The sequence below is a fragment of the Vulpes vulpes genome, chromosome 2 (assembly GCF_048418805.1).
Source record: "Vulpes vulpes isolate BD-2025 chromosome 2, VulVul3, whole genome shotgun sequence".
In the NCBI taxonomy this organism is placed as follows: Eukaryota; Metazoa; Chordata; class Mammalia; order Carnivora; family Canidae; genus Vulpes; species Vulpes vulpes.
Window position 1 is genome coordinate 49,708,629 of NC_132781.1, and position 17,869 is coordinate 49,726,497.

At 55.7% G+C, this 17,869-nt stretch overlaps 1 protein-coding gene across 1 annotated transcript in view; it reads left to right on the top strand.

Moving 5' to 3' along the window:
* Positions 1–148: 148 nt before the first annotated feature.
* The window catches only part of STKLD1 (serine/threonine kinase like domain containing 1), a 19,793-nt gene continuing 2,072 nt past the window's right edge, over positions 149–17,869 (top strand). The window contains 14 exon segments of the mRNA XM_025982119.2: positions 149–306; positions 2,023–2,109; positions 4,436–4,480; positions 5,767–5,841; positions 7,377–7,478; positions 9,575–9,645; positions 10,417–10,532; positions 11,753–11,871; positions 12,640–12,803; positions 13,423–13,553; positions 14,539–14,622; positions 15,983–16,099; positions 16,382–16,522; positions 17,262–17,390. Of these exon segments, the coding sequence (XP_025837904.1) occupies positions 292–306; positions 2,023–2,109; positions 4,436–4,480; positions 5,767–5,841; positions 7,377–7,478; positions 9,575–9,645; positions 10,417–10,532; positions 11,753–11,871; positions 12,640–12,803; positions 13,423–13,553; positions 14,539–14,622; positions 15,983–16,099; positions 16,382–16,522; positions 17,262–17,390 (1,396 nt within the window). The 5' untranslated portion in view covers positions 149–291.

Below are 17,869 nucleotides of genomic sequence, written 5' to 3' on the forward strand. Positions count from 1 at the left end.
CCCGCCGCCCGCAGGTCCCGCCCGCCGGCCCCGCCCACCGCGCGCCGGCCCCGCCCACCGCGCGCTTGGAGGCCGCGGGGCGGGGAGGGTGGTCCCGCGGGAGGGGCGTGGGCGGAGCCCCGGGCTGGGCTGACGGTCGCCCCTGGGGTGGGGGCTGGGCCTCTCGGCCGGACGCCGTCTCTACTGCGCGTGCTCAGTGGAGGGTCCGCGCGCCGGCCCGGGGGCTCGCACCCGCGGCGCCCCGCGGAGGGAGACGAGGCTGGGAGTCCCCCCCCGCCCGCTGCAGCCGCTATGGAGAAGTACCAGGTGCCAAGTTGTTCCCTGGCGGGGGGGCAGGGGCGACGAGTACGCGCAAGTTTGGTGCGAGCCAGGACCTGGACCCCGCCACCTCCCCGCCCCCGACTGGTTTACCGGTCACAGCCGGGTCACAGCCGGGTCACAGCCCACAGCCTCCCGGGGACCTGGACACACACCCGCTCCCACCTCCCCACCCGCCTACTCGTCTACCGGTCACAGCCCCTGGAGAGGGCCAGGGTGAGCCATCAGCGCTAGGGTGACCTCGGCTACCTTCGGAGGTGACCTCCTGGCTGCCCTTTGGTCTCTGAGCCTGTTTTCCCCTCTCTAGAATGATGGGTGAAATGAAGGACTGGCCATCCTCGTCTGTCTGAATAGCTGAAGGGAAAGAGCTCCACCTCTCCCACCCATGGGTCCCCAGGACACCGTAAAGCGTCCAAAATTCAGTATCAGGAGCCCCCATACTCCTAATACAGCCCATCAGTAGTCCTGGGTAGGAGGACTTTAGCCTTTTCCAGGGCCTGTGACAATGTATGAGACTTGAAAAATTCATAAAACAAAAGGAAAGCTGCAAAATAAAAATGAATGAATGTTTAACTGCTTCTATACATAATGTCAACTTTATCAAGTGTTATAAGATTCAGTCTTTGTAAAAATGTTATTAATTTGAAAACAATCTGTAGATTGGTTTTTTTCTCACTCTGTGAGCACTCCATTTGTGTGGGAGGACTCCCAGGAGTCAGCTGGTGGTAAAGGAGACAAGTTTCTAGGGCCCAGTGAATTTTAAAGGCAAAGTGACCTTTTCAGGAAAAAATAACGACAGCCCCTATCTGAGATACAAGTGTGTTTTACTGTTTAGCCCGCCGCTTAAGAGGGCCAAGGTATGTGCATTCTTAGACTGGCTTACGCTGCTCAGGACGTGGTCTCCAAAATTCCCTAAGCAGGATTCGGACTGCAGAATCCAAGACTTGCCCGACTCTGAGAGCCCCTAGACTCAGGGTTCCATCTCCTGCGTCCACTCCCTGTATCTTGCCAGGCTTCCTCCATCCTCCCACAGAAGTAATCCCAGCAGCCACCCCACCCCATGGCCCATGGGCTCTCTGCACAGAGTTCTGACATGGCAGCTGTCTCTCTGGGGGTTTGGTCCAAAGCACAGGCTCTGGAGTCAGACCCCAGAGTTCCAGTCCAATCCAGGCCATCTAACTTATTAGCACTATAGCCTCAGACACAAGGACCTTGGTCCCTGTGTGCCTCAGTTTCCTCGGTGTGAACAATGGCGATAGCAATAGTGCTGCTCACAGGCGGTGGCTGTAAAGTGCTTGGCCCAGTGCCAGGCCACTCATGGCTGTGACTATGCACCAATTATAGACCATTTAGTTGTTTGTTTGGATGCTCAGTTTGGAGGTGGGTGCTGGAAGCTGGGGGAATAGGGGAACAGAGTGAATAAAGCTCTGCCCCAGGGAGGTGCTGGCTCTTGGGTGCCCACTGGTCCCTGCTGCAGATTGGAGAAGGGTGTAGGGTGGAAAGAGGTCCAGAATTGGCACCTGAGAGATGGGCTTGGGTTCCTCAACCTTCTGGGAATTTCCTGCTCTGAAAAATGTGGTGGAGATGCTTGTTCTCCCGGCCTGCAGGAGAAATTGGGGCCAGAAAAGGTGTCGGGGCTAAGCATACTTTGAAAAGTCAATAGCCTGTGCGTTTCCTGAAAGCTGCTCTTTCTCTTGCTGGTAGATTTTGGGCCGGCTGAGTCCTGGGGCCTTGGGGGTGAACCTGGTGGTAGAGGAAACAAAAAACAAAGTAAAGCACGTGATAAAGCAGGTAAGAGGTGGCTCCTGTGTGGGTGGTCCCCCCCAAACATACACGCATCATCCCCATGTTAGGGAAAGGTTTCCTGACGTGACAACTGGTTCCTCTCCACCAGCAGTCACAGAGGCAAATCCAGTCAAGGGTAGACATGGGGGTGGCATGAGGCTCCTCAGACTTCCTGGCACATCTGACTCTCTCACCTGGTTGGAGAAGGAATGCTCATTTGTCCTTCAATGACAACAGCAACTATCCCTATGGTTTATTCAGCTGGTGCTTCGTGCCAGGCTCATATTAATCTCCCACCAGCCCTGCAAAGCTGGGATAGGGAGACTTGGGGAGGCTGCAGGCTAGCCAATGTCACACAACTCCCAAGAGGATTTGAACTCAGGCTACCTCAGCGGGGCCACCATTTTACCAAAGGGGAGCCACAACCAGGGTGGAGGAGGGGTGGGCAGGGACTTGCCCAAGGTCACTGGAGGCTAAGGGCAGGACTGGCATGGCAGGATGGGGTACGGACCTGCAGGGGGACAGCCCTTTGTGCATCCGAGTCGGGTGGTCCAGGTGAACAGAGTGAGTGGGAGAAGAGAACTGCCATAAAAGAGTCCTTGGTATCCCCTTGTGGTGCCCGGCGCTGGCTGGTAGACCATGGGATTGGGGGTGGCTGTGCACATGGAAGAGCCTTGTTGGCATCAGCTGCTGGGGTCGCTTCTGTGAAGCCAGGCCTCTTGCCTGTGGAGCCACTCAGCAGCCTCTATGCCAGGAGCCCGGGCCCAGAGTCCTTACCTTCCTCCCACTCCATGGGGCTCATGGCGGGCTGGCTGTGGGGCCACCCCCATTGTGTCATGGGCCAGTGGGGCAGGAGCCCACTGCCTTCTGGGCAATCAAGGAGCTTTTTAAAAAGCCAGTCAGTCTTTCTTATTAAAAAATAAATTAATTAAATAAAGATGGGGATTGGCTGCAGATAGGGATTTGTGTCTCCTAATCTTTTCCCTAAGCATTTATAAACTTTGTTTTGACAAGAACACCACAGAGGTTGATAATGTACCTTTTCCCACTTAGCATATGGCAAACACCATTTCATGCCACTGACACAGCTTCCTCCTTTATTGGCTCTGGTGGCTGTGTGACCCCATCCGCTCCATATGCTGCCACTGACCCAACCATCCCCTTGTGTATGATAAGCACTTAGCCTGTTCTTGATGTTTCACTCTTTATAAACAACTCTGATAAGCAAAATTTTTGAGGATCCATTATATCCTTTGGGATAAATTCCTAGGGGTCGGGCCTGTAGGTCAAAAGATGTGACATTCTGAGGGCTTTCGGTATGTTTTGGCTAGATTCACCTATAAGCACGAGTCCTGGAACAGGAGGAAGGGAAGACAGACCCGCAGTGCTGCTGTGTCTGGGGTCTGTGAGGATCTGGGAATGAGCCACCATCTCTGCATTTTCATCTACGATCACCCTCAACTACAAGAGTTCATTGTTTGGAAGTCTTATGAGCAAAAGCTCTGGGAGAGGGTCTGGTAGTAGATGTGGTGCTAAGATGCACCTGCAGTCTATGCCACCAAATATGTCAGAGACTGGATGCTTGATGCTCCCCTTCCCACCCACCACCCTTTCTCTCTCACATTCCCTCACTGCCCCACATTCAGGGACAGGGACAGTGTTCCCAATTGGGGTAAGGAATGAAGTGGTGAGGTTGATGCTTTGCCAACCAGAGCAGAGCTGTTTGGCTCTAGGGGCAACACATTTTTTTCTTTCCTGCTTTCAAGATGGTCTGAGAATGGATCCTCTAATGATTGCTCAGAGTTTACAGTTTGCTATCCCAAACTTATCCTTGCAACAGGACCAAAGATGTTCTCATTGCCCAAAGCATGGCCTCATCTGGTGCCATGTGGTAGAAGCCTGGCATCCCTGTGAATGATGGTGGTGGTGATGGTGATGATGGTGGTGGTGATGGTGATGGTGGTGAAGGTGATGATGATTGGTGGTGATGATGAAGGTGATGGTGATTGGTAATGATGGTGGTGAAGGTGATGATGATTGGTGGTGATGATGAAGGTGGTGGTGATTGGTAGTGATGGTGGTGAAGGTGATGATGATTGGTGGTGATGAAGGTGGTGGTGATTGGTAGTGATGGTGGTGAAGGTGATGATGATGAAGGTGATGATGATTGGTGGTGATGGTGGTGAAGGTGATGATGCTGATGGAGATAGTGGTGATATTGATGGTGATGTTGATAATGGTGATTGTGGGGATGGTGATGATGGTGATGATGGTGGTGGTGGTGATGGGCTGACTACATGTTCACTGAGTTAGTGCTCTTGCACCCCTACAGGTGGAATGTATTGATGAGCATCATGCCAACAAGGCCCTGGAGGAGGTAATTCACTGGGTAGTTTCTCTCTAAAGGACATGAAGCAGAACACACAGAGATGGTCCCATCCTCTCCTGTGGGATGACTGGATAGAAGCCTTGGTGGAGGCATGGAGGGTCAGAACCAGTTCTTGCCCTATTCTATGAAGCCAGAATCCCCCAGGTCACAAAAGGAGTCTGCGCCCAAAACATTCATTTATAAATCAAGGTGCAGACAGCTTAGAATACAGGTTCTCAGAGATGATAAAGTTCCAATGCTGGCTGGATCCCCAGGCTAATCTACCACAAGCCATCTTTTAAAATATTGTTCCTTCAATTATAAAAATATTAGTCACAGCAGAAAATTTGGGAAGTACAGAATTGTCTACCAAAGAAAATGTACATTCTTTTATATTCCTTCAATCTGCCAGTCAGAACCAACAAGAACATCCTGCTTTATAGTAACAGCAATGCCAGCTGTGTGCACTTGGATTTGCTGGACAAAGGTTTGGAGTAGTTTTTCTTTGCTTCCTTCAAATCTCCCAGGAAGCAAACATGACCCTCCTATTTAATGGTTACTTGTTTGCCTTCTTCCCAGAATCCCCGGCTTCTGAGCTTTGCCTGCAAATGGCTGTCCGGTCCACAGTGTGACTGCTATACAGGGAGGGACCCAGGCTGCATCCTGACAAAGTGGAGAGACAGTGGTAGACTCTCCCCACTTATCACGGCTGTGTGCCTCCCTGTTCCCTTTCCCAGCCCACTAGGCGATGGGCTCTCGCAGCCAGCCTGCCCCCAGCGGTGACCGTGCCCTTGGCTCCCGGTGGCCTCTGCAGCCGTTGCTGCAGCCCGACTCTGTGCGTCCTCCAAGCACCTCCAACCAGGAGCGGGGCCTGGGGCCTCAAGTGTGTGCACCCAGGAAGCCAGCTGGGCACAAGGGCACCTTCTCCAGATGCTCCTGACCATGATTTCTTTCCTCTGTGTCGGGCACTTTGCCTGCACCAGCTCCCGTTAGCCTTCTCGACTCCCCTGTGAAGCAGATACCACAGTCACTGCCATTTTCAGATGAGGCTAGAGGCTCAGAGAGGTTGAGAAGCCTCTGCTCAGTCACACAACACAGCTGGCACAGGCTGGAGAGATGGGCCCCCCACCGGACTGTCTGGCTCTGAAGCACAAGGCTGCACGCCCTCCTCATGCTTACCCACAGCCCTGTTCGAACAGGAGCTTGTGTTTGGGCTGGGAGGCCTGACCTAGAAGCACTAGCTGAGAAGCGGTGTTTCTGGAACATCTTCTACTTCCTCTGCTCTCTCCCCACAGCTGATGCCGCTGCTGAAGCTTCGGCACGCCCACATCTCCATATACCAGGAGCTGTTCATCATGTGGAACAGTGAGGTGGGTCAGAGCCCATGCCTTTGGGCTCGGCTGGCATTCAGTGCCCCCAGGACCAAGCGAGCTGAGCACAGGGCACCCCAGCACTGTTAACCCCCTGAGCAGTTGTGACCGTGACTCTAAATGTGGCTGCCCCTGACTCAGCACTTCCTGGGGCCCCCGGGGGCTCTCTGGGGGTCATCTCACATGAACCTCCAGTAGTCTCAGCCTAGGGGGGTTGGTGTACGACTTTAAAGAAGAAATAGAAGCTAAGAGAAAGATGTCCGTCCTGGTTACCCACCCACCCCTTGGCCCAGCCAGGAGGAGAGGCCTGGCAGCCTGATGCCAGTGCCATGTGCGTTCAGCCTCTGAGCTCATTCTGCAGCCCGAGGCTCAGGGAGTCTAGTCTGCCCTCTGAAGGTGGAGCTTTTGACTTTTGTAGAAGGAGCAGCCCTTAGGAAGCCAGTCCCCACTTTTCCCCCTTACGTGCCATCAAATTGTCCTGGGTCCCTGGACCCCCGACTTCTGCAGCTCCCGTAGCTTATTAAAGCTGCATGGTTATCCTCAGACCCCCGGGAGATCTGCAGGGTTGGAAGTACTATCCTCATTTCCCTGGGGCTCAGAGAGGTTAAGGAGCTCTCTAAGACCACACAGCCAGTGACAGCTGAGTGGGGGAAAAATAACAAAACAAACAAATACAGCTAAATGGTGGGATTCAAACCAGGATGTTGTAAAGCCCCCATGCCCTATGCTTCACCCCATAGGCTGTATGACTTGTCTTTACAGGGATCCAGAAAGTAGCAATGTAGCAAATTATTCCAAACGGGCCTGAGATGCAGGGGGAGGTCTAGCTGGGGCAGTGCAGGCAGCCTAGAGGTGAAGAGAGGCGGCAGGGCTTCTTGGCCAGTGTTGGCCCATCATGGGAGCTCTACATTAGCATCCTTGTCTGGGGTGCACAGCCAAGGGTTTGAGCAGGAGTGGAGGGTCCCCTCGTACACGTTCTCCCTCTTCAGCTGGACCCTAAGGAAAGCCATATTGAGGGGCCATCTCTGTGTGCACCCCGGGTATTTTCTGAGCACCCATAACACTCTCAAGGAGGCACAGAAAAGCCAAGAAGACATTTCACCATGGAAGAAGCAGCAGGGTCCGCTGCGAGCCCTGAGTTGAGGCTCCTGACCTGGTCTCCTGGAATTCCATCCAGGGCCAGCGCTTCTGGGGGAGGAGACGGAACGCTGAGCCCTGAAGAATGAATAGTTACCCTGGGAAGCGACGGGGTCCCAGGCATGGTGGCCAGAAGCCCCGGAGGTCCAGGCTGCTCTCAGAAACATCTGAGGGGCTTAGTGTAGATGGAGCTGGGGTGGAGGCAGAGGAGAGGACAGATGAGCCAGAGGCTGAGCACCTCAGGAGCCACTCTTGAGGGGCGCTCCTACCTCACCGCTGGTAGTGCTTCCAAAACCACCACAGAGGGTAGCCCAGTGGAGGGAGGCCCTGGAGCAGGTAACCTGGGCTTCTGGGGGCCAGGACCGCGGCATCCGGCTAAGGCTTCATGTCCCCACCAGATCTCCTCTCTGTTCCTCTGCCTGGTGATGGACTATAACGATGGAAGCTTCCAGGAGATTATCCAGAAGAAGAGGGAGACAAGGACAATCATTGACTCTGAGGTAAGACAGGCTCTCTAGGACACCAGGCTTGGGGACCACCTGGGTCTTGTATGTCCCAGGCTCACTCGGGGGCCAGGGGGGCAGAGGTGCAAGGTAGACACTACTGGAGTCTGGCTTATTTTTTCTTATATTTACCTGTGGAAGTGTGTGCATAGTATAAAGTGCGCAAGACTTAAGTGCACTGCTTGGTGCACTGTACCTGGGCATACACTCACATAACCTCCTGCAGATCGAGATGCAGAACACTCCAGAGGTCCCTGTCCATGTCTGCGGTTGGGTTTCTGCCTCCAAAGGTCCTTCTACCTGCCCTGAAGCTCCCAGCACTGGACTCACACACATGTCATCATTTGTGTCAGATTTCGTGCACGAGTGTATCAGGAAATCATCCCTGCCGGGGCTGCGTGCCCCTAGTCTGTGCACAGCCTAGTGCTGTGAGCGTGCAGCCTGTTTCTGGGGACTCATGAACAGAGTTGCCATGAACACTGCTGGGTGTGCGCATCCTTTCTGGATGCATCCCTAGGTGTGCAGTTGCTGGGTCATAGAGCAGGTGTATGTGTAGCTTTAGTAGATCTTCCAATTTCCAGGATCATTTGGTTCACTTGGGGTTACTCCCAGCACAATTTGTAAGCATTCCAGTTCCTATTTCCTGGCTAACACTTCAGTCTTTCTCATTTTAATTAAAAATTGCATTTTAATTTGAGTTACTTTTTAAAATTTTTATTTATTTGAGAAAGACAGAGTGCGCGTGAGAAAGAGTACAAGTGTCAAAGCACAAGCAGGGGGAGTAGCAGAGGGAGGCAGAGAAGCAGGGAGCCTGATTCAGGGCTGGGTCCCAGGACCCCAGGATCATGACCTGAGCTGAAGGCAGATGGTTAACCAAGTAAGCCACGCAGGCGCCCCTTCATTTGAATTAAATTCACCATTTAATGGTGCTTTTTAGCCATTTGGATTTTGTGTCGTTCGAGTCTTGTGTGCATTTAAACATTGGGGTTGTCTTTTCTCACTGGTCTATAAGTTTTGTTCACATATTATGGATGCGGGCATCCAGACTGCCTTCTCCCAGACTGTGGTGTTTTTTTTTTTTTTTTTTTTCCAGACTGTGGTTTGACAGTTCATTTTTTAAACCATATCTTGATGAAAAGAACTTCTTAATTATAACAAAGTCAGTTTAGCAATGTTTCTTTATTTGACAGCGCCTTTGACCTCATGTGAGAGCCTGTTCTACCCCAAGGTCATAAAGATATTTTCCTGTTGTCTTTTGACCTTGGTCATTTCTGCTTTCACACTAGGCCTATGATCTACCTGCTTTTGCTCTTAGAACCCCTCTGCTGGGGTGGGGGTGGGTCTCTGTGCACCACCTTGCCCCCCTGAGGGTTTCTGAGGGGCACGCAACTCCCCTCCCAGCGCGGACCTCAGGGTAGGCTCTCCCCTTAGTGGGTTTCAAACTTTGTTAGTGGTAGAACCCTTACAAGCACAAAATGTTCTCAGAAACCCAGTAAGGAAGGCAAAGCTACTGTAATCAGGGGTGTGGGAGGACTAGTGGAAGGTGGAGTGGGACGAAGCCTGGGGTCCTGTTCACTCAGCCCCTCTCTGACATGCCTGGGTGGAATCTAGGGTTCCTAGGAACATGGTTTGAAAATCACTATGCTGGAAACTAGATGGATCTCATGTCTGACACAAAGTGTTTCCAGAACGTTCTTTGTCAGAGCTCTTCTCATTCCGATGACATAGAGAGGCAAGCCCAGAGTCAGCAATAAAGGCTTCGATTATCTCTGACACCCACAAGGCCCATTGGCCCCAAGGGGTGGGGCACAGGCTGGGGTGTCTCTGGCATGGAGACCAGGAGTGTGGGGTCTGGAAACTGGGGCATTGCCCTGGCTGAGATGACTGTACTGTCTGGAGAGCTGCGTACACTTTAGCCTGAAGGGAACCTGAAGTACAAATGTCTTGCACTGGCTCTGAGCTTTTCTGTAGCTGTGGGCCTGTTTTAAGAAGTGAAGAGAGAATGTGCTGTGACCTTGCAGGCTGCTTTGAGGGGTCGCTGTCCTGCTGCTGGGAGACCCCTCGCATCCTGGCATCTCTCACTTTTTCTGCAGTGGATGCAGAACATGTTGGGCCAGGTGTTGGACGCTCTGGAATACCTGCACCAGTTAGACATCGTCCACAGGTGACCAGGGGGTGGGGTGAGCAGGCTGCTTTGGGACAGAGGGCATTGAGTCCCCTTCGTCGTCGGTACCCCCCCGGGCAGGGCTGGGGGAGAGAGGTGTGGCTGGGGTCAGTGCAGCACCTTCGCAGAGCACCTCCCAGGCTTGAAGAGCATGGCACCCCCTCCACGTCACCTGCAGTGATTCACCAGCTCCGTCCAGTGTACACTGACCCGGGCAGGTGGGTTCTAAAGTGCAGGGAAAGCAGCCAGATAACAGCGCTCGGAGGAAGAGATTAGGCTGCGTGCTGTGGCCTCTGGTCTGAGCTTTAGACCCACCTGCAGCCTGGCTTCAGTCGCGCTCTGGCATCCATAGTCCAAAGGCGCTGGGAGTGGCTTTGGTTTGGATGAGTATCAGACCTGCAGGAGGACAGAGAACCACGTGGACCATCCGGGTGAAGACAACGCTTCCAACTTAGTGTTAATGTCAGTGAACATTACAAAATGGTTGGGAACCTGGTCCCAACACAAATGCACCCCCAAGAGGTGGAAGGGAATGGAGGAGATGTTAATGGAGAAGCTGCAGGATTGGGTGTCTTCCTATTTGTAGTTGGCTTATTGTCTTGCCACTTAAAATAACCGAGTATATTTTATTTCTGTAGGAAACACTATTTAAAAAGTGGGCTGCAAAGGGGGCGTTGTTGAGAGAGGAGCAGGGCTGGATGGGGTGGGGCACAGAGTGTGAGGACTGAGGGGTGCTGGCCCCCAGACCAAAGTCCTGCCTTTTGGTTTCAGGAATCTTAAGCCCTCCAACATAGTCCTTGTCAGCAGCAACCACTGCAAATTACAGGACCTGAGCTCCAACACAATGATGACAGACAAAGCCAAATGGAACATCCGCGCGGAGGAAGGTGGCCAGGGGTCCTCCCAGGCTGCTGGACAGCAGTGGCTAGGGAACAGGGGGTAGGGGGTGGTCACCCGGGTGGGGTCAATCACTCCTAGAGCCCAGAGGCAGTGACCCAAACTGGAACAAGGCAACATCAAACCTCCACTTGCTCAGGAGGCCCCCACAGACCCCCGTGGGCTTATGTGGGCTCCAAAGGGACCCCCTTTCCCAGGTTATAACTGAGCAGAAGTACCCCAGGCCGGGGGGCGGGTGCAAGTGGGGCTCAAGAGACACCCAGAAAATGTTAATCTTCATATGGAAGGAGAAGAACGGCCTCAGAAGGAGATGGGGGCTAGTGGGTGCCAGGCATTGGTAAGAGCCAGATTACCTTACTGAGTCCTAAAGGTCACCAAGGAGATGGTAGACATGGGGCAAAGGGAGCTGGGCTTGAAGCCATACCAGCTGTCAGAAAGCAGAGAGTAACTGTCTTGAGAATTTCAGAGTCCCACGTGCACAGAATAAATGGACAGATGGATGCATGGACAGACAGGTGGATGGATGGATGCACAGATGGACAGACAGGTGGACAGATGGGTGGGTGGATGGATGAATGAATGCACAGATGGACAGGCAGGTGGATAGACGGGTGGGTAGATGGATAGATGCATGGACAGACAGATGGGTGGGTGGATGGATGGATGCATGGACGGACAGACAGGTGGACAGATGGGTGGGTAGATGGATGGATGCATGGACGGACAGATGGGTGGGTGGATGGGTATGTGGGCAGACCTCCTAGATGTGTGTGGGGGGGCAGGGGTCCCTGGAATCCACCCTGTGCTATTTGGCTGGGGAAGGAAGGTCCAGAGAGAGGGGGCTGCCTGAGGTCTGTCAGGCACTAACACTGATGGCCCCACCCTTGTGGCTCGTTGTCTGGGGTTCAGGCTTAGGGACTACTATGGGGCAGCTGGCATCTTGCCTCCGGGTTCTGGGCTTTGGAGGAGCAAGGTGTTTGAAGAGGGTAGAGGTTCCAGCCTCCCTGGCACATGCCCCTCTGGACCGCGTCTGCGCCTTCCTGGGCCCATTGAAGAGTGCGTGCCCGCCCGGGCCAGCCTCACTGGCTGAAGACCTGGCCCTCTTCCTTTGACTCCACAGATAGCAGCTCCCTACTTCCCCTCGCTTGCTGAGCCACTCGCTCCCCCAGGGGCACAGGCTCACCCATCCGACACCTTCTTCTGCCTACAGACCCTTTCCAGAAGTCCTGGATGGCCCCCGAAGCCCTTGACTTCTCCTTCAGCCAGAAAGCTGATATCTGGTCCCTAGGCTGCATCATTCTTGACATGGCCAGCTGCTCCTTCATAGATGTGAGCTGCCTTCTGTCCCCCATGCACCCGGACTCCACACCCCACATCCCCAAAAGCCAGCCCTGCCTACTTTGCCTCAAAGGGGCTCACTCTCCCCACCTGCATCCTCCTGCCTTGCTCTATGCCTCCAAGGGGCTGTGAAGACCACCCCATCCCACCCCCGCTCCATCCAGCTGCTGTGCAGATCCCCCCACCGCATACAGCTGCTGTGCAGACCTCCTGCCCTATCCAGCTGCTGTGCAGACCCCCCCTGCCCCATCCAGCTGCTGTGCAGACCCTCCCGCCCTATCCCGGCTGCTGTGTAGACCCCCTGGCCCCATCTCAGCTGCTGTGTAGACCCCCCCCCATCCTGGCTGCTGTGTGGACAACCCCCTGTGCCCCATCCCAGCTGCTGTGTGGACCCCATCCCCTGTCTCCACTGCTGGGGCACCCACACTCACCCTTGGCATGGTGATGACGACCATGGTTGAGACATTTAGGCCCCAGGGCTAGCCCTCACGGGGGGGGGGGGGGGTGCCGTCCCTGTGCTCTCCCTACCTCGTTATGGGTGAGAAAGTGAGTTGAGGTGCACAGCGGCCCCGGCAGGAGGCAGGCCACGGGAAATTGCACCTCGGTGGGCCTGACCGCACAGAGGCTGTTTATTGTCACCCAGGGACCCCATGTGGCTATGCAGCCTCCTGGCCCCAGCCTCCTGCCTCTGGCCGTCTTGCTGGCTCACCCTGGGGCACCACTGGGTTGGGCCAACGGGGCAGTGTTGTGTCTGTGCAGAGAGCAGAGGGCCTGCTTCTACGGAAGTCCATCAGGAGCCACCCAGACGGCCTGCAGGGCGTCCTGAAGACCATGGAGGAGAAGAAGATCCCCGACGCAAAAACCTTCGGGTCACTTTTGCCTTTGATGCTGCAGATCAACCCCTCAGAGCGAATAACAATCAGGTGAGCTCAGGGGCCAGCGGTTCTCTCTGGCCATCTCTCCGGCGGAGTACCTGCCACCTGGCATTTTAACGCCACAAACACACCGGTTCATCCGTGGACTGCCGGCTTCTCCAAGCATGGGCATCCTGAACTGCAGCTGCGGGTGACCTGGCACGCACACCTTTGAGCCCTGGAGCCAACAGAACCGATGGTTCTCCGTCGGGTACGGAGACACGGCCCTGAGGGCCAGGAAGATGTTCTAATTGTATGTTATCCTAAAATGAGAAGCAAAGAAGGAACATACGACCGTGAATCCAGCCTGGGTTGGATTCACCTTTATGCTAATAGAGTTGTACAATCTGTTTTTTCAATATATTTTAGGGAGGAAGGGGCACACACAGGCGGAAGTGCAGGTGCCTCAGCCCTGCCCAACATCACCCCACCCCCGCCCTGGGGAGCAAGCCCGGGGCCCCTCCTGGAGGTGGGGCTGCTGGGGTGCCAGCTGTGCGTGCTGGCAATGGTGGGAGAAGGGCTACCTAGTGGAGGCCCAAACAGGAGGGTGACGGGCCTGCATTGGCCAGCCTGCCTGCGAGGGGGCAGGGGCCCAGCAGAGCCCAGTGGCGTGTCCCCTCCCCTCCAGGGAGGTGATCCACATCACCTTCGTGATCAGCAACTTCCAGTCTTCCAGCATAGCTGTGACCCTGCACCGGCAGGTGGTGCCCGCCTTCATCACTGACCTGCTGCTGGACAGCAACATCGCCAGCATTTTAGGTAATGGCAGGGATCCAAAGGGGGAGGGTCTCAGCTCTGGGGGACAGTGCTTGCCCCCCAAACCCAGGCCCCTGGACTGCTCCTGACATGTGGCCAGGGGGGTCAGAAGGCTTCCGAACTCCACTGAGGGTGCTGTCAGTGACCTGGCACCCTACTCGCTCACCACACAGCCCCATGTCTCCACTGAGTGCCCCTGCCGGGGGGTTCCTCACAGCTCCCAGCACCATGACCACACAACCGCCACTCCCTAGGTCTTGGGTCTCGGGGTGGGTCTAGAGGCCACCTTCAGGCCCGAGACCAGCTCCTTGCTCGCCCCTCCTCTCCGTCTGTGGCTCCCTGCCTGGCCACCTATGACAGGGGACCCTCCCCGCATCTGCCACCTCCGCCCCCATGTCTGGGGAGGGGATGCTCACAAGGCCCTAGCTTCTGTTTCGCTGCGTCTCATGGCCAGGGCTTTGGAGGCAGGCAGGCAGCTAGGCCAGTGGAAGCTCATCACCCATGAATGAGTGGCCTTGAATGAGTCATTTGCTCATGTGGAGGAAGGAGCACCACAGGGCCCATTTGTGGGATGCTCCGAGGTGCACGGTGCCCAGACATGAGTGGAGCAGGGGTTCTAAGTGGGACGAGGAAGGGATCTCCAATGTGCACAGCTGGACACTGCAGCTTGTTTTGGGGGCTGGAGTCGTTTGTTATAAGTCAAAGGCCAAAGGCCCTGCAGGGAGGCTCAAGAGGAGCAGCAGAAAGAACCTGGGCTTAGGGGAAAGCTCTGGCCATCTTGAGCCTTGAGTGAGGCCCCAAGATGGGCTTGGGTTTGACTCTGGACCGGCTGCTAGGCCTGCAAAGTGGGGGTGGTAAGAGCCCCACTCATGCCCTGTCACATAGATGTGTGAGCAGTGTGGTGCCTACAGATAGGCGCCAGGTGCCCACCCCTCAGGAGGGTCCCTGAGCCAGCCGGGCTCCTCCCATGCTGTCCTGTCTCCTGCAGAGGTGATGCAGAGCTTCTCCAGCAGACCCGAAGTCCAGCTCAGAGCCATGAAGAGGCTCCTAAGAATGCCTGAGAATCAGCTAGGTAGAGACCCCGTGCACCCACTTTCCCCAGCTGCTCCAGGGCACACCCTGCGGGATGGCCCTTCACACCAACCTCTCCTACACCTTTGAGCCTTATGTCCCCACCTGCTTGAATGGGCAACCTGGAATTCACGTCACCCCTTTTAGCCAGCAAAGAGGGGATGGGGTGGCTCGGTACCCAGTTTGTTTGGGAGTCTCCAGGGCATCGCACACAGGCCCCCAGACTTCACATGGTTTTCACGGATTCTGAGTAAGGATCCCACATCTCCCACCATTTCTATCGATGGCTGAGTCATTGCCAGTTGTCCAGGATTATAAATGGTACTGTACTGACCACCCCGGAGCATAGGATGTGTGCCTAGATGCTCAGGGTGTGAGCATTTCATAGTTTCACAGATACCACAGATTGCTGACCAACTTACCCACCTATCATATCAAGAGTGCAGGACACACTGTCTTCCCCATACTGTCCAACAAGGACAACTCCTATCTTTTAAATTTTGCCAAAATACGGTTTCATAAAATCTCTCCATTCAACTTGCCTCACCAGCCTGAATATTCTATTTACTCATCCATCCATCCATCCATCCATCCATCCATCAGTTCTCCCCATCTAACTATCTACCCATCTGTCCATCTGTCCTTCCACGGAGGGTCTACTCCTGTGGCTGGGGCATCGGAGATGGCAGAGGCCCACACTGGCCACTCGCCTTTCCCCCTTTTTCATCCTTGACCCCTCTCCTGGAGCTAGGCTGGGAGACTGTGCCCCAGAGCCACCATGCCCGCCCCAGCCAGCCTCATTTGGGGGCGGGTTAGCTGAGCTGGGCCTGCAGGTGCCAGTGTCCTTGTTCTGGCTGTTCTCACTGCAAGCCTGTGATGGACGGCTTGCGCTCCCCACTCTTCCAGGGTGCAGAGACCAAGGGAGGCAAACGAAGCAGCAGTGGGGAAGGAGACAGGACCCTCAGCCACCTGCCACCGCCTCCCACCCTCTCCCCTGGGCAGTGGCAGAGGAAAGTCCGCGAGACACACAGATGCCCACACTCAGGGCAGTTAGGGCCACAGGCTTGAGGCAGACCAGCTGGGTTCAGAGCAAGTACTTTCATCTTCCTGACCCTGCTTGTTCACCTGTAAGGGAGTGATGGGAAGCTCCACCTGAGAGAGCTGCTGGAAGATGCCCATGGCAGACATATAGTGAGTGCTCATCGAGCATGTTCTTTCCTCACCTACTCATCCGTCTGGGGGCCCGGGTGCGATGCCCTGGAGACGCCCGGCACTGTCAGGTTCCCTGGCCTGGTCCGTACACCCTTCCTGCCCACCCCACTCCCTAGGCCAAGGCTCACCTTGGTACCCCGCCCTGGCAGGCCTGCCGTGGCCCATGGAGGTGGTGGAGGTGCTGGTCGCCATCATGAAGCAGCACGAGAGGATCCTCGACATACAGCTGTATGCCTGCTCCCTGCTGCTGCGCAGCCTGGGTCAAGGTGGGTGCTGAGCCGCGTGTTGACCCTGCATACTGTTCCCAACCCAGCTGCATAGTGCCACTTACTCACCAACTGTGTGGGCTGGGTAGATGCCTGCCCCTTCTGTCCTTCACCCTGTCACACAGCAAGCCCTTCCATGGACCTGCTCCAGAACAAGGCTGACCTTGGCTTCCTCCGTGCCAAGTGGGGGCCCTGCCCCCCCACCAGGGAGGGAGCACACCTACAGGTTACCTGCCCCATGATCCCCAAGTTTGCGAGGTAACCTTCCCTTGGCCCAAGCAGCACTGGCGCAGGACCCGGCAGCCGAGGTGCTGAGCGACAGCTCCGTCATCTCCGTCCTTCTGAGCATCATGCAGAGCCACCCCAATTCAGAGCCGCTCCTCGTCATGGTCTACAGCCTGCTCACCATCATCTCCAGCCAGGGTGGGTGCGCCTGACCATCCCCACTCAGCCAGGGCTAGGGCACAGTGGGGGGGACTATGCCTGCTCCCCAGATGGCACAGGTGCACTGCCTTTGGTGGGTCTGTTCCACATGCTTGCCCTTTTTTTTTTCTCTTGATGGAAAGCTTCCATGTGACGGTCAATTGTTCTCCACAAATGTGCAGATATCAACCAGGTGCCAGGGACCATTGTGGGCTTCACACTGCCATCTCCCGCCTTGTTCATCTCCACTTCTCAGAGCACTGGGGCTCCTGAGGCCACTGGCCTGGCAGGCAGTGGGTCGTACACACCTTACATTGCTCCCACCCAGCTCCTCGGGCCCAGGGACACTCACCTGGAGGCCCGTGGCCAGGGAGACACCAGCACTCTGCTCCTCCCCACACCTGACAGGAGCCCACTCTGGGGGCTAAGCAGGGGCACAATGAACTGGCATGTTAGAGCAGCAGGTGTAAATGAGAGCCATCAGGCAGGAGGCCCAGGTCTGCTGTGTGTGGCCCCAGCCCCATGGAGGAATGGGCAATACTGGGACTGGTGACCCCAGGTACAGACCACATTGTCTGGCTTTGGGACCCCACACTGGGTATGAGCCCAGAGTGGACACCCAGACACGCAGGCTGCATGGGCCTGCTATGAGCAAGGACAACAGAGGGAGGTGATGCACAGGGAAGGCTTCCTGGAGGAGGGGGTTCTCCAAGAGCCTAATTGCAGGGCTCGCCCACAGAATCAGCCTCAGAGAAGCTGCAGAAGGCTGGGCTGTTTGAGCATATCCTGGAGCACCTGAGCACCTTCCCCACGAACAGGGACCTGTGCATCAATGGCCTGAGCCTGCTCTGGGCCCTGCTGGTGGATGGTGAGGGCCCCTCCTCCTGCTCTCCTGCTTGGGGCTGCTGTCCTCGCCATTCCCTCATCACCTCTGAGACTTCAGGGCCTCCACGGCCGCCCCTTCCATGCTTCAGGACCAGGGCCCACAAAAGGCTCTTCTGTGAGCCGGGAAGCAGATGAACAGCAAGGAGGGGAGGAGGGCTGGAGGGTGGGCTGCAGCCAGTGGAGCAGGGCCTCCTGCCCTGGGGGTCCATCTACTGCCACCCATCTTGGGGTGGCCTGGGCAGCCCCTGGTCTCTGAAGGCAGCTGGGCATTAGCATCCCTCCCAGGCTGTGCTGCATCCTCCCCTCCAGGCCCCGTCTCCCCAGCAGCCAGCTGAGCGTTTCCCCTGGGAAAGGGAGCTCCAGCCACCAAGAGCCTAGGAAACCAGAGAGTGCTGCCCACACCCAGCGGGCACAGTTCCCCAAGACCCTTCGGGCCCCGGTAGTCTTCCCCCGCCCCCAACT